The 15,653-nt window shown below is 35.3% G+C and overlaps 2 protein-coding genes across 2 annotated transcripts; one reads left to right on the top strand and one right to left on the bottom strand.

Moving 5' to 3' along the window:
• Window positions 1–1,549: 1,549 nt before the first annotated feature.
• LOC113328131 lies at window positions 1,550–2,137 on the top strand. The gene has a single exon (XM_026575221.1). It carries the CDS (start codon window positions 1,550–1,552, stop codon window positions 2,135–2,137), a length of 588 nt encoding a protein of 195 aa, XP_026431006.1.
• Window positions 2,138–9,849: 7,712 nt separating this feature from the next.
• Window positions 9,850–11,767, bottom strand: LOC113328130 (F-box/LRR-repeat protein 13-like). The gene is made up of 3 exons (XM_026575220.1): window positions 10,922–11,767; window positions 10,370–10,537; window positions 9,850–10,173 (listed from the first exon to the last, which is right to left on the bottom strand). The coding sequence occupies exons 1-3, from the start codon at window positions 11,765–11,767 to the stop codon at window positions 9,850–9,852; spliced, it is 1,338 nt and encodes a 445-aa protein (XP_026431005.1).
• Between the last annotated feature and the right edge of the window lie 3,886 nt (window positions 11,768–15,653).

The following is a 15,653-nucleotide window of genomic DNA, read 5'->3' as shown; positions in this document are numbered from 1 at the left end:
ATCGATCTTATGATGAGGAAGAAAAACGTACTCTTTTGTCATGGGGTTATAAATACAAATATTCTCTCCCACCCCCCTTAGACATATCAAACCATTAAACGAACCAACATAGGTATATTCATAGTACTGAATTGGAGGTGTTAGACTGATCCTTATGGGTCTCTTACGATTCCCAAAATATTCAAAATAGTAGAACTTTTTATTCTCAGCCAAGGCAAGAAAACCGAACTCACCAGAATCAGTAGAATAAGCTGATGTTGCGGAATGATTGATGAGACGATTTGTGTGCATCTTATAGAACAATGGATGCTTAATGAGATCTCTCCATATCTTGGATACCAATTTGCCATCTAGAACTGATTGAGCGGGTAAACGAGTAAGAACATCCGATATGATCTCTGATGGAAGATTGTTTAAATTATCCATGGAAACCCCTTTTTTGTTTAGATTATCCATGCAATCAGGGCTGCTGGAATAACGAAATTCCAAATATATATATATATATGAGTTTATTTATGGCAGTATAAAAATTGCCATATATAACACCGGGTCACCAATTAATTCTAACTTTGGTTATTTGCAAACACAGGGTTTACCTAGTTCTAGCTATGTGTTTTCAAACGCAGGGTTTTAAACGTTTAGTCTGGAATTCGTTCAGTTATGAGGATTTTTCACCTAGACTTAGCGGTGACCTTGGTTGACTTTGTTAGGACTAAACCTAGAATTTTTAACATATGGTTCAGTATTTTAACTTTTGTGGTATCTACGATTCGCAGTGTAATGGCAGTCAGTTATACTTAACGATGTGTACATGAATTGACCCAGTAACCGAGAACCAGCCGTCCCCGAAGGGTAGAATGGGCAGGACATCAATATTCTGAAGTTGCATATTCTGAAGTTACGAATAGGCCTAATAAGGGTTTTAGGGTGATGAATAAATAAACTTCGAATCCCTTATTTGTAATCTTCACAAGTTCAAACCCTATGCCTTCAATTCAAACCGCAAGGGTTTGCATGGATAATCTCAACATTCTCCCACCAGAGATCATATTTGATGTTCTCACCTGTTTACCTGCTGATTCAGTTATAGAATGCATGTTAGTATGTAAAACATGGAGATCTTATTCAACATCCATCATTCAATAAGATGCACTAAGACCGTCTGATTAAATCTTCCACAACGGCTTATGATTCTAGTAAGTTGGGATTTCTTGTCTTGGCTTGGGATAACAAATTTTACTATTTTGAATATATTGAGAATCATGATCAGATACCATTGATGAAATTACAAGGATCAAACTTAACATCTCTATCTAAGTCTTCCTATTTTGTTGGTTCGTTTAATGGTTTGATATGTCTTAACAAATGGCCTCTAAGATTTTTTATTAGTAACCCCATTACAAAAGAGTATATTATTCTTCCCGACCATAAGAGAAATTCTAGTCGGTTTAACTATACATTGATTGGACTTGGTTACCTTCCTTTAACTAATGAGTACAAACTTGTAGTAGTTGATAAGGTAAAGAAAGAACCAAATTTTGTAGAGGTGATGGTTTACACTCCTGGCAGCCGCAATGGTTGGAGAAACATTGGAAAATTCTATCTTAAATTTGATAATCTTAATAATAAACCTGCTGGAATATTTGTGAATGGAGCTCTTCACTGGATGCACAAAAAAGCAGAGATGATTCTGGTCTTCGATTTGGCTAATGAGACCTTTGTTGAACATCTTGCAGCACCTCCTTTGCCAACGGACGGTTCTTTAGATTTTGGAGTTGTGGGTGGGGTTTTATTTTGTGCGCATAGATATTTCTGTTCAGTCACTAAACAGTTCTCATGTTATAATATATGGCTATACAAAAAGAAGATAGATAATTATAATATGAAAGAACACCAGTCATTGGGTTGGAGCCTAGAGTTTACAGCTGCTTGTCACAGGCCGTTAGCATTTACTAAGAGTGGTGATGTCTTAGGTTACAGTTCCAGCCTTCTCGAGGTCTATGACCCAAAAACTTTAACCTCTAAAGTACTGGTGGAGTTTAAGCAACTATTTTGTCAAGTATTCGCTCACAAGAGAAGTTTTGTTTCTTTAAAAGACCTAGGGGAAGAAAGTACAAAAATAGTGCAGTCAGCATAAACTAAGAAGCGAAAAGGCCATGATCAGGAAAAAAAGTAGCTGGCCATGATTCAAAGATATCTCTGGGGTACATAGAAGTATAGAACTGGTAATCTTCCTCTAGATTATTGAAGAAACATGGGTTGCTGCATGTTGAAATTGGATAACAAAGATCCGATTTGCAATTCTAATGCTGTGGACATTATTCGTTCAATGAAACTCTCCATTTACATTTCCAAGTGATGTTACCATTAGTCTGTTTTGTCTAATCAATTTATATAGCCTATATTGATTTCCATATATAATTTTGACTTTAGTAGCGTATTTCATTATTGTACTCGGAGTTCCCGTTATTCTGTTTTTATCCAATTATTTACACTTTAGCATTCTTTGGTTGGTTAAGCTATACTGATTTGTTAAATGTGCACTTCGTTTGTCACTTGATCCAATTTTTGTGGAATACTATGATGCTTATGTAATTTAGACTTGAATAGCTTATTTTGTTTTTGTACTCAGGAGTATGACAAGATACTATGAGGATTTCGATTTCTTCTTACTCCAAATTTCTGTATCATATTGCATGAATGATCTTTCTTTATAATAAGAGACCCAAATCGCCACATGTCAACGCCACGATCACTCTTGCATTTGATAAAGCCACATCAGCGTTAACTTTACATGTCATCGTAATCTAATTGGCTAACCCATTAGTCACAAATCTAATATGCACCCTTAATCGGCAACTCCAACAGTCACTAACAAATTTCCACACGAAAAAGAAGAGGAAAAGATACAACCATTGGAAAACACAATAATCAAGGGTTGTACTATTTTTCAACGGATGCAATTTTAACATAACCGTTCATTTCTGAATGCAATAGATACGCCTTTTGGAAAGTTGTTCTTGCAAAAGCAGTTTCAACAGGATAATTCAAAGGATACGACTCTTCAAAGTAAAGCCCTTTATTTCTCTCTTTTGGATATGATAATCCATTTTTTTAATTTTACTATTCGTCACTCTTTCCTCCTATTTTGCAATATTGAAGTTGCACAACAAAACTGAACGATCGAATGACAAGATGAAGTTTTAGTGATTTCAACTACACATCTACCCGTACGGTGAACAACACTCACTACACATAACCAAGCCCTAATTCTCTTCTCTTTCGTTACATTTACTGAAGGAAAAAAAAATGGCCCTGAACCCTAATTTTATTCTCTTCTCTCAATGGTGAATAAACTTCGACAGACGAAGCGCATCATAATAGATATGTACTTGATAGCAAACACGGTTTGTTTTTTCGCTCTGTTGAATTTATTTTATTATATCAGTTCGTTTTGAGATTATTATTGATTCTGGAATCGATCACTTGAAGTTTCTATTATATATACAATAGTTATAGTTATCATAAACCCGATTTTTAATTTTTACTTCTGCATGTAGAATTTGATTTTCGTCCACCATATGCCTCTCTAACCACAACATGATTATGGGTTGTTGTTTTCATTTTTTTTTTAGTATGGGTTTCTTAGTTAGTGTTTACAGGATTTTGGGAGGCATGGATCTAATTTGATTGGTTTCTTTGTTGTCTTATTTTAATAAATGTGATCTGTAGCCAGGAAGATGTAGCTTTCTTCTCTGAACGGAACATACCCTGGAAATATAGCTATATCTAAATATTTTCTTGAGGAAGCTAATCTAAGTACTGGTTTTTAGTATGGGTTTCTTAGTTAGTGTTTACAGGATTTTGGAAGGCATGGATCTATTTTGATTGATTTCTTTGTTATCTTATTTTGGTAAATGTGATCCGTAGCCAAGAAGATGTAGCTCTCTTCTCTGAATGGAACATACCCTTGAAATATAGCTATCTCTAAATATTTTCTTGAAGAAGCTAATCTAAGTACTGGTTGTTATGAATACTTAGGTTTACTAGATTGTGGAAGCTAATCTAAGTAATGGTTGGGTTTTACTCTGATAAGTTATAGGAACATTTCTTAAACTTCACCAATGTAGGCTTTAAAAAACTTCAAAGCTATGCTTATTAATTCCTTAAAAAAACTTCAAATTCGTTATGTTAAACTACCAAAATATATCTAATAAATCTCAAGAGAGTGAAGCAATTTTCCGTTCTTTGTGCATTTTTTCACTTAGCAGCTTGGTCATGGTGACATATAAGTGCAGTTGTTTTCCATTATTACTACAAGTACTATATTCTTTGAGTTCTGCACAAGACAAGGACTTTTAGTGTCGTCGATAGTGGGTAGTTATTTTTTGTAAACATTTCAAACATGCATCGGTGACCTATGGTCTATCCGTGGATTCGTTAAAAAAATTGTGCACTCTATACACGTTTTTCTGATTGGTGTGTTGGAAGTGGCAAATAGGTTGCACGATTTTGGGATCATGTCATTTAGGAAAAAACATAAGGAATCAACAATACATAAGGAATCAGCTTTAAAAGCTGCTTTTCTTATCAAGATATTGATGATGGACTCATTGTTAACGAGAACCAGCTTTAAATTTGAAGATATCAATTAGATAAAAAAAATTATATAAGTATTCAATTAGATATCAATTAGATAAAAAAAATTATATAAGTATTCAACTCACAGACCTGCTGATTTGGTACGGTTGTAATTGAAATTTCCTCAATACCAACCGACTTACATGTTCAACATAATTGTTGTTATTGAAATTTATGCTCCCCCGACATGTAAACCCATAGTCGTTAGACCTCATCTTAATGCAAGGAAAAATTACAAATATCTAAAATCCCCAAATACATCTCGAACCCTCTATTTCTATTTTCATTTCAATGTTTGTACAGAGTTAAAGAGAATTTAGTTCAATGTATGTTTAGACCTATTCCCATTTGATCATCATTGGAAATGTCCATAGAATATACATTATTAACTATACTGAAATGTTCACGGATTAGTTTTTGATATTTTGGAAGGTGGAACAAAATTAATGATCTCTTCTGTATTATTTATTTGGTTGACAATTAGATTCATGTAATAAAGTCTATAGGAAAATGGCTGAGATAAATGGAGTGGTGGCTTCTGATGCAACATTAGTTATGACACCTAACTGAATTGGGACTGTTTCGACATCTAATATTTACTTCTTTTTGAAGCATCTATTTAAGATATGTTAATACTAATCCATTTTCAGTTGAAAGAAGAAAGACGACACGACCAGTTATCTGTATGTTAGGAACTGACTCTTATGGTATTTTATATGGAATAATATTGAGAGGTTATGGACTATGAACTCTATAAACAACCAGGACATAATGCTTCTGAGTAAAGGAGTTAAAGAGACTGTCTTAGAAGAAGGAGCTGGAGGTTGTGAGATGGTAGGTGTTCCGGTTAACATACTTGAGGAGGATCCAGCTGTGAAGATGAAGAAGCTACGACTAGAATCATACACACATATCTCAAACTCCGATAATTTGAGATGCAATTAACTAGAGTTCCTGTAAGAATTCAATTTACTTTTACATTAACCTACTCGATGAAATTTTTAGTTTGTAGATCCTTCTCTGTGAACATGCTGAGTCTTAATTAATAAATTCTTTTATGTGGCATCCTTGAAAGGTTATAGTAATTCCCATCTTTTGCACAAGTGACAGGTGCAGTAGAATTTGTTTAGCAACAACATACTTATCTTTAACTTTATGCCTATCATTATTGCTTTCCATTTGAAAGTTATACTAATTGGCAGAAGGACCTTGACAACAAATTCAAGAACTAAGATGTAAAGCCGTGGTAAATATAGTACACCAAAGAGCACTTAATATCCCAAAAATATAAACTCAGGCCCGTGCAGCGCACGGGCTAAGCACCTAAAGGTCCTGCCCCCCTACCAATAAGAATAGAGAGTTTCCGATGTACATGGGAAGGAGATTAGTCACCACTAAACGTATGAAACAAAACAGTATCTAACCCTAATTTTCTTTTCATCCCTTCCTTTCTTTCTTCGCTCCTATATATCTCTGAAAAGATCTACAGAAACCCTCGAGAAAATGGTCAAAAAGATGCTGATATACGGTCTGCTCCTACACCATAACTAACAAAGGAAAAATCTTATTTACAAACAATCAGAACCAAAAGCCAACTCCCAAGGCTCTCAAGGCAATTTATAATTGGGATTTTTTTCCCTTCGTTGTGTTGTGGTAGATTTTTATGGACTTCTTTTCTGGATTGTGGTTAAGAATCCAAACTATAGTTTTCTCATTTGATTCAGTTTTTTATATTCATATTCCCTGTACTTGATCATATACTCACCTGCATCAATATATATATTATTGAAACTTGGGTATATCACAAATTCATATAGGTATACTAAACTGAAATATAATGTAATGTGTATGAATCATTGGGTGTATACTTAAGAATAGCATATGTTACTCATTATTCCTCTAATACTTTTACTATTTGCGGCACAGGACTTCAAAAAATCTAAGGTGCAATAGATTGGACTAAAAGATCAAGAAGTACCGGTTGCGAGTTTCGCATATGTGGCACTCGGAAAACTTATCTGCAGAAAACTGCGATCCAAGATTTTTTTGGCTGTTGCATCATCCGATATAGCGTCATTGTTGTTTCCTGGAGAAATGAATGTATGTTCTCGGTTCAAAATTCCAATAACTTTGAAGCAATTCCACGTGCAATGTTAGTCATGGAACTCAGTTGGAAGAGTTGATATGCAAGGATGGAATAAGAATTTCTGGATGAAGCACCGATGATTCACAGACATGCTTTTGAATCTCTAGAGCGAATGATGAGAGATGTCCTGAATCCAAGCAAAGAAAATTGTTTAGAGCAAAAGCTCTCCTGTTAGGAGGTGATTTTAGATAAATATTAGGGTAATTATTACCAGTTATTCGAGGTGGAAGCCGTAAAAGTATTATTGATGCGTTTATTAGTATGTCAAAAAGTATGGAAGCATTTCCATGTATTTGAGTTGTCAGAGAGAATGAGGTTGTTGAGTGGAAATCGTCGTTCCCGGAGAAAAAAATCAATGTTTGAATTCAGCAGGTGGATTTTGGATCTTGGAGACGGGAACTACCAGCAAAAGCAATGCAGGGAGAAGGGGCAAGTTGGATTAAGATACCCGATGACATATTGATTAAGAGTGATGAGAATCTCATCAAAAAGATGGTTGGGGTCATTTAGCATGAACTGATTCATATATTTAAGGTTAAGAATTACCCGAGGGAAAGATGCATCTTAACACCAACGAAGGGAACTGTTTAGTAGATAAAGGGATGACTTGGTGTCTATGCTTCGAAATAAAAACACATTTTTCTAAGTTCGTGATCAATAAGTCCTTGGTCTTATGACTTTGAGAATGCGGAGGCATTATTATATAATAAAGAATATACTAAATACTCAAAAGTATTAGGAGTACCTAATCATGTGCTACGATTGAAGCTTCATGGACCAATAATGCTTACAAGAAAAATAAATCCAAGTGTCGTGCTGCCTTTTATCACAGAAACACACTTACCTTTTATCCTAAGAAGAATACAGTTTCATATTTAGGTATGATTTTTAATAACGATAAACAAAAGTCAGGGTCAGAGTACCAACAATATTGGGAATCTATCTACCGAACCCAATTTTCTTTCATGGACAGTTTATGTCGCAGTCTCGGGGACGACAACGCCAAGTGGATTGAAAATTTCAATTGAAAACAAAGAATATGGTGCGAAGGATATACTTAGTAAGTGGTATACGGGCAAGTATTCAAAAATTTGCTTTAGGTAAGTGAGATCTCATTGGCTCATTCCACTACTTTCGTAGTTATTCTTTTCGGGATGATTAATCTAGCAGTGTTTAAAAATGATAATGCACAATTGTAGTTGTTAGAAGGATAACTGTCAATGTGCCTAATAGAACCCACTTTTGGTAAAAGCATTTTCTAATAAGCTAATTAAAAAAGAAATACAAAATGGAGAAGAAGTTGGAAATGTTGTTTGCATACCATGAATTTCATTCAAGATTTACTATTAAGCAATCGGTGTAGAAATGGAGTAAACTTTCTTACAGGACCCTATGATTGTGAGGATAATGGCTGAATATTTTCCTGCTTAGAGCGTCCACAGTGGTGCGAGTATAACCAAAGACCAAAGACTAAAAAAAAAGACCAAATTTGAGTTTAGGACGTCGTGTGGCGTAATGGTAGGCGATTATATTTAGTCGAGCGAACATATAATGTTCGTTTGATTGTGGAGCGTAGATAAAGATTACGCCCAATTAAGACGTATATTACGCCCGACGTGGGGCGTTGGTAAAGATTACGCCCTATATGGGGCGTTCTTATAGTTTACGCCGGGAAAAGGGACGTTTGTATAATCAACGCCCCATGGGACGTACGTAAAGTCACCGCTCGAAGCCAAGCGTTTGTATAATCAACGCCCCATGAGACGTACGTAAAATCACCGCTCGAAGCCAAGCGTACGTAAACGTCGTAAAGTCACCGCTCAAATTTGTACTCATTTTCATTTATGAGCAGTGACAAGCGTACGTAAAGTCACCGCTCACATTTGATTCTTCTTAGGGCTAGTGTATATAGGATGTGTTTTGCAAAATATTTGCTCTTCCCCAATATTTTCACACTTCAAATTTGAATTCTGTACAAGTTCAATCATTCATGGGGCGTACACTTTATCAACGCCCCATTAAGGCGTTAACTTCACAAACGCCCCATCGGGCGTGCATTTAATCAACGTCCCATACAGGCGAAGTTTATATACCCGCCTGTTCGTTGGACGAATTTTTTACGGACGCGCGTTGAGAAGCGGAGATTATATCAACACCCGTTGTGAAACGGAGATTATATCAACGCTCGACTATATTTGGATTTGGTCTTGGTCGGCGACCAAATTTAGTCCGGGCTTTAGTCGTTGATCAAAATTTGATCAATAGTACATCCCACTACGTCTGTCCAAAAGACCAAATATTTGGGTTTAGTCGTCCACTGCAGTTGCTCTTAGTACTATTAAGCTTTTTTTACTGTTTTCTTTGATTCTTAAATGATTTTTCTTACCTATATAATGGTATTACATAAAAATGGTCATAATGAATGTGAATCATGTTTTTTCACAGCTTCCACATATACCAATCATATGATTTTAGCTGAGAAGGTGTTATTAACAATGCTTGATTAAGAAAGAATTTCACATATTTACCTCCAATAGTTTAATCCTCTGGAATGTTGAACTTAAAAGCCCATACCAACTAAAATTAAATAGATAAGCACTAGAAATGGTACAATTTTACGGAAACTAGCGAGTACTCTTATGTTGTATGTGATTGGATACTATATTTTGACACTATAGGAGAGACCCGTCTCTACATTTTCAGCATGAATAATGATTGATTTAACTTAACCCCGTGCAACGCACGGGTAAGACACTAGTTTCAACTTATGGTGATATTCTTTTTAGGTTAATTTGTCAGTGGGATACTGTGATGCATATGTTAGTAGCTTATTTCGTTTATATTCACCAGATAAGTAGTAAATGCAGGCAAAGAGTGAGCTTTCACGGTGGTGCAAAAGAATCTATGTTATGGTATTATACAGGCAGATCAAAACAGCAAATTTAAAAACAACCTCGCATAGTTCTACTACGGAAACAGACACAAAATGACAAAAGTATTAACTGAAAGCTAGAGGTTTTGTAGGTTAATTAGCACTGAAGCTGTCTTAAGTAGCATTTCAATCATTCTTTTTCACAGATGAAGACATTGCCAGCAGACAAAAGAAAAACAAAAGGAAGCAACCTAACACTACTAGATCTTGGCAGTGCTCTTAACTTATCCTGAAATTGCTTAACTTGTGTTACTCTATCAGGTGAGCCAACACTAGAACCAAAGCATACAACAACTTTTTCCAAAACCTTTGCATTTTTGAATAAAAAACTCAAAAGTTCGAGCTCCGCATCACATTCTTCCGCATCATTAATCCGGATAAGCTTGAGGTGTGACAACTTTCCTGGCAATATCAATCCTGCTTCCCAATCATCTTCAATGTTCCCTAAATTTGACTATAGTCAAACAATCACAACAACAGATAGGTCACTTAGTGACAATAATATAAAATAAAAAACACCTCAAATCAAGATGTTTCATAAAAACAAATGTTGCCAAATCAGATGGATGCAAACATAGATGTTGTATTAGAACTGTTGGAACAAAAACGCAGGTCAAATTGAAAAAACGACTGGCTTGGTTAAATATTACCTCCATCGATTCAAGAACCAAATGAGTTATACTAGGAGAAATCTTGAGTAAGTATGCTACAGCCCGCAAGCAACCTCCTGTAGACCACATTTCCAGTATCAAACATTGTAGATTATTCAAGCGAGGTGGTTGACGACAGTCTACTAAGTCAGGAGTTTGTGCGAGAACCTTGAGAAAGAAAAGAATATTATACAAAAATAATGTGGCAGCTAACCCAAGACTACTCAAGAGAGGAAGAACATACTAGTTCAGAATAACAAATTTTTGACAATACTTGGTGTCAACCTATAGAAAACAAAAACGACAATCATCATAATAGCCAAGATGTAACATCATAAAAGCTAAGAACATTTTATAGGTAACGAAAGTCAGGTACTTAAGCTACAACACCCTTGCCTGTCTCATAAATTTGACGAGGCGGTAAAACATGGTTACACTATTTTTACAAGTATGTTAATTCATGGAAGAGATGAAGCACCCATACCTCAAGGAAACCAGATGATAATCTCATTGTTTTCACCATAGAAACAGCTCCTAGGAATTTCATCATACGTTTAGCATATAGAATTTTCTCCGGTGAAGACTTTCATATGTTTCTGTATTCTCATTTCGTTTCTGTTTTCTGAGTGTCATGTCAAAATATGCCCTGGACAGTGGAGAACAGTTTTCTAGACAATAATTAATTGTAAACAAAGATCTGAAATTGAACTCTTCCAGATTCGGAGCACATAACTTGATAATGATAGCTGTAGTATCATATTGTGGCAAACGACCTCTACGATGATCATAAAACTCAAACTTCTTAAGGCTGAGAGAATCAACAATCAACTTCCTTGCATTATCAGTCTGTATGTCAAAATTACTTATAAATAAAGTTTCAAGAACTGGACAACTTGAAAAGAGCCTTTTAGATGATTCTACATCGGAGATTGCTAATCCAATTAAGAACAATAACTTAAGCTGAGGTAAACTCATTGACCCTGGTAAAACAATATCTACATATCTGGCATTACCGTGCGCGGATATTATCAATTTTTTTAGTGATCTGCAATTAAGGAGACGATGAGGAATTTCGTACGCCGTAATATGCAGTTGATCGATCTGTTTACTTAAATCTACAACATTATACTCAACCGCAGTAAGGCTCCATCTAATAACATTCATCATCACGGAATCATCATATGCGGAGTTCTTCCAATGCACAGTAAACATCTGAATATCAAAGTCCTCTCTGAGAGAAAGCAATACCATGTCTGCAAACATTATGAAACTATCTGTTCTGTCTTCTGAAAATGAATCCCTATCGAATTTTAGAAAAGGTAGAGATTTCCAAGTATCAATCCACCTTTTCGACAGAACACAAGTTTGGACTGCATTCTTCGTATCTACGAAAGACATGATATAATGAACCAAGGCATCGGGTAACCTACTGATTCTATCATCCAAATTAAAATATGTTGCATTCCTTGCTTCACTACAACAAAACATGGTTTTTTCAATGAAAAATATGGTCACAAATATTTGATTTTATGTCACAAATATATTTTTCTGACGTTTTTTTTTGCTGTCGGGAAGTGCGTTATAAAAACAGGTGTTGCAAATAATCCAACCGACGCTAAAAGCGTCACTTATGTCGAAGGTTTTTTCAATAGTTTTTTGTGTCACAAAAATGTTTCTTCGTCACAAATAGCTTATGCGTCACAAATACTGTTTTTTTCATTTATACTGAAAAATCCTATATGTGACATTCGTGTATGTAACAAAAAGTTTGTATTTATAACGATTGAAGATGCCACAAACAATCCTTATTTTCAACGCATTAATGCGTTATAAAATTGGCGCATACGCAGCGGATACACCCGTCAGTAATAAATCTTATGTATAACGGTTGAAGATGCCACAAACAATCCTTGTTTTCAGCGCATTAATACGTTATAAAATGAGCGCATACACATCGGATACACCCGTCGGTAATAAATCTTATGTATAACGGTTGAAGATGTCACAAACAATCCTTATTTTCAACGCATTAATGCATTATAAAATTGACGCATAAGCTGCGGATACACCCGTCGCTAATATATGTTATTTTCAACACGTAATAACATCGTGAATAATAATTATATACTACTTATTATTATGTCATATAAATAATTATATTTACCACGCATAAGTTTTGTTGATACAAATATAATATGGGCCACGTTTATAATCGTGGAATATATATACGCATTTGCAACGCAGAGCTTCAAATTTTTGGGAAGGAATTATCCGTTGTATTATAAATTTATAAAAGTAGGTCTCATGTTTTTCAAATTTACTCAGAAATTGTAATTCATCAAAGTTAGACTACTAAATTTATTCGAAAAGAAGCAAATCATCAATAGAAAATATCTACATTGTTCATTAAATGACACCACTAATTAAGAAACTTAACATTCTAAACTGAAAAAAAGAAATGATACCACTACAAATTTCAAAAGTGAAACATAAAGCTAATTCTAAACTGAAGAAAAACACGATACCACTTGATTTTACATAAAGCTAAAAAAAGAAACAGAGATGCACATCTCAACTGTTGGTCCCTCAACAATCATCTCAAGAGGTGCTTTGACTGTTCTCAGGAGTGCTTTGATGGTTCTCAGGAGTGCTTTGACGGTTTCCCTGTATTTCAAGCAACATTCTTCTTATATCCATTGTGTCAGTCACCATCCCCTGTATTGTGCGATTTTGTTCTTGTTCATTGTTGTTGAAGATGCAACTAAGAACGATTTACTTGATCCTTTTACTTCAACATCTGCTTTGATTTTAATTTCAATTCCAAACACTTGAGGAAAAACACAGCACAAACATGTGATCCCGGTTTAGGGGTACTTCACTTTCTCATGTTGCAAACTGTTCCAAAAGAGAGATTAATATTTCTGCAATTTGGACAGGTCCAACCACTGTCACGGGTCGAGTCTACAAGTTTCGGATAACTGATAGCGGAGACATCAGTATGAGATAGGACGTGCTCTGACAGCAGAAAATTAAGCAATACCATTTACGATAACAACTTCATATATGCTTACTGACTGACTTTCTTGGTGGATTTTCATCTTGAAATAGCCGTGTCCTTGAGACCTACACAACATCAGACATCAGTTCATTCATTGCCACGTAAGAGATATATCGAAAAGGTTGAGAATAAGAATCAAAAAAAGAGTGAACAATCAGGTACCCACCATAGCAGTATGACCCATTGGAAAACCCAAATCCATTCACAGCTCCATCTTGCCAATTCTGAAAAAGAGTGACACATCTACATAATCCATTCACAGCTTCTTCCATTATTAACTTAACAGTAAAACCCTAAGAAAACCCCCAAAATTTGTAATTCGAAAACCCTGAATTAACAGATGGAAAGATATCGAATTACCATTTGAGTGTAGAATAACTCTTCAATTTTGCAAATGCAATTCGTTATAAACCTTAAACTCCAATTTGAAGTCTTCTTCAACTGAAAATTAAAACCCAAATTTCTAGTCTCCGCTGCTGCTTCTGATCTGAGCTGAAAGTCAACGCTAAAACAACATGGGTTTAAATATATGGAAACTTCTATTCATGGGTTGGTCAGTGTATGACTACATGAGGTTTATTTTCTTGTATTACATCCGAATTTGGTTTTTCCATCGGCCCTATAAATATTCCGTTCTTAAAATACAAAACTACTGTTCTCTATCCAAGTCCTGCTTGCTGCTTCCTGCTTTCTTGAACAGCAACAAGGGTTGAGTTGTGATGGATAATTTCAACAATCTCCCGACAGATATTATATCTGATATTTTCACTCGTTTGCCCGCTGATTCAGTTCTAGATTGCAAGTTAGTGTCTAAAACATTGAGAAATCTTATTCAACACCCATTCTTCTTTAAGATGCACTCGAATCGTCTCATTAGTCATTCGGCGGCTTGTTCTACCGATTCTTGTAAGTTGAGTTTTCTTGCCTTGGCTATGGATGAACAACTCTACTATTTTGAATACAATGAAAATCATGAGACACCATTGGTAGAATTAGAAGGATCAATCTAACACCTCCATCTAAGTACGTTAAGTATACCTATGTTGGTTCGTTTAATGGTTTGATATGTCTAAGGGCGCTGAAAGAAAGTATTTGTATTTATAACCCCATGACAAAAGAGTACGTTCATCTTCCTGAGCCTAAGATCAATTCTAAGTCGGTGTATGGAAAGATGCATGGATAGGTGGATTTGATTTGGTTATCTTCCTTCCACCAATGAGTACAAAGTTGTTTTAATGTATAAGGAGCCCGAATATGTGGTAGTCATGGTTTACACTCTTGGCAGTCGCAATGGTTGGAGACACATTGGGAAATTCAGACTCAAATATAATTACATTTACAAAGGACATGGTACCTTTGCGAATGGAGCTCTTGATTGGATGCACCCAAAAAATAAGATGATTTTAGTCTTTGATTTGGCTGATGAAAAGTTTCGTGAACATCTTTCACCACCTCCTTCGCCAGCAGGCGCCAGTTATTCAGAGTTTGGAGTTTTGGGTGGGTTTTTAGTTTGTGCTCATAGATACTACAATCCAGACACCAAAAAGTACATGTTTTCCGAGCTATGGCTGTATAAAGAGAAGAATGATAATTATGACATGAAAGAGCACCCGTCATGGGGTTGGACTAAAGAGTTTATTGCTATATTTAGCATACCGTTATCATTTTCGAAGCAAGGTTGTCTCTTAGGCTACGGTTACAACTATTTGAATACAGGTTATGGTCCCTGCTATTTTGATATTTATGACTCAAAAATGTTAACCATGTCCACAGAGCTGCCAAATTTCAAGGAACAATTTTGTCAAGTATTCCCTCACTACCACACCTTTGTTTCTTTAAAAGAACTAGGAGAAGAAGGTACCAAAATAATGCACGCAGTTGAAACTAAGAAGCGAAAAAGGCGTGATTAGCCAAACAATCAGCTGTTCAAAGTATTCCATAAGATCTCTGGATACATACATATATACGAACTTGTCATTTTCATCTAGATCTCAATCAAACATTCCATTGATACTGTCTTATTTATTTATATTTGGGATTAAGCTTGGGTTTTAAAAGGGATCCCAATACCACTACAGAGAACTAATACATACGGAAATAAATACAAAAAATTATGCAATATGTCTCACGTATGCTTTTATCCAATTACTCTATTTCGACTCTATGGTTCTGACGTTTTTTTTCTTTGGTTAAGCTATACTTATTTGTTAAGCGTATGCACTTAAT

Source organism: Papaver somniferum, unplaced genomic scaffold (genome assembly GCF_003573695.1).
Source record: "Papaver somniferum cultivar HN1 unplaced genomic scaffold, ASM357369v1 unplaced-scaffold_107, whole genome shotgun sequence".
In the NCBI taxonomy this organism is placed as follows: domain Eukaryota; kingdom Viridiplantae; phylum Streptophyta; class Magnoliopsida; order Ranunculales; family Papaveraceae; genus Papaver; species Papaver somniferum.
This window is presented reverse-complemented; position numbering and strand designations above follow the sequence as displayed.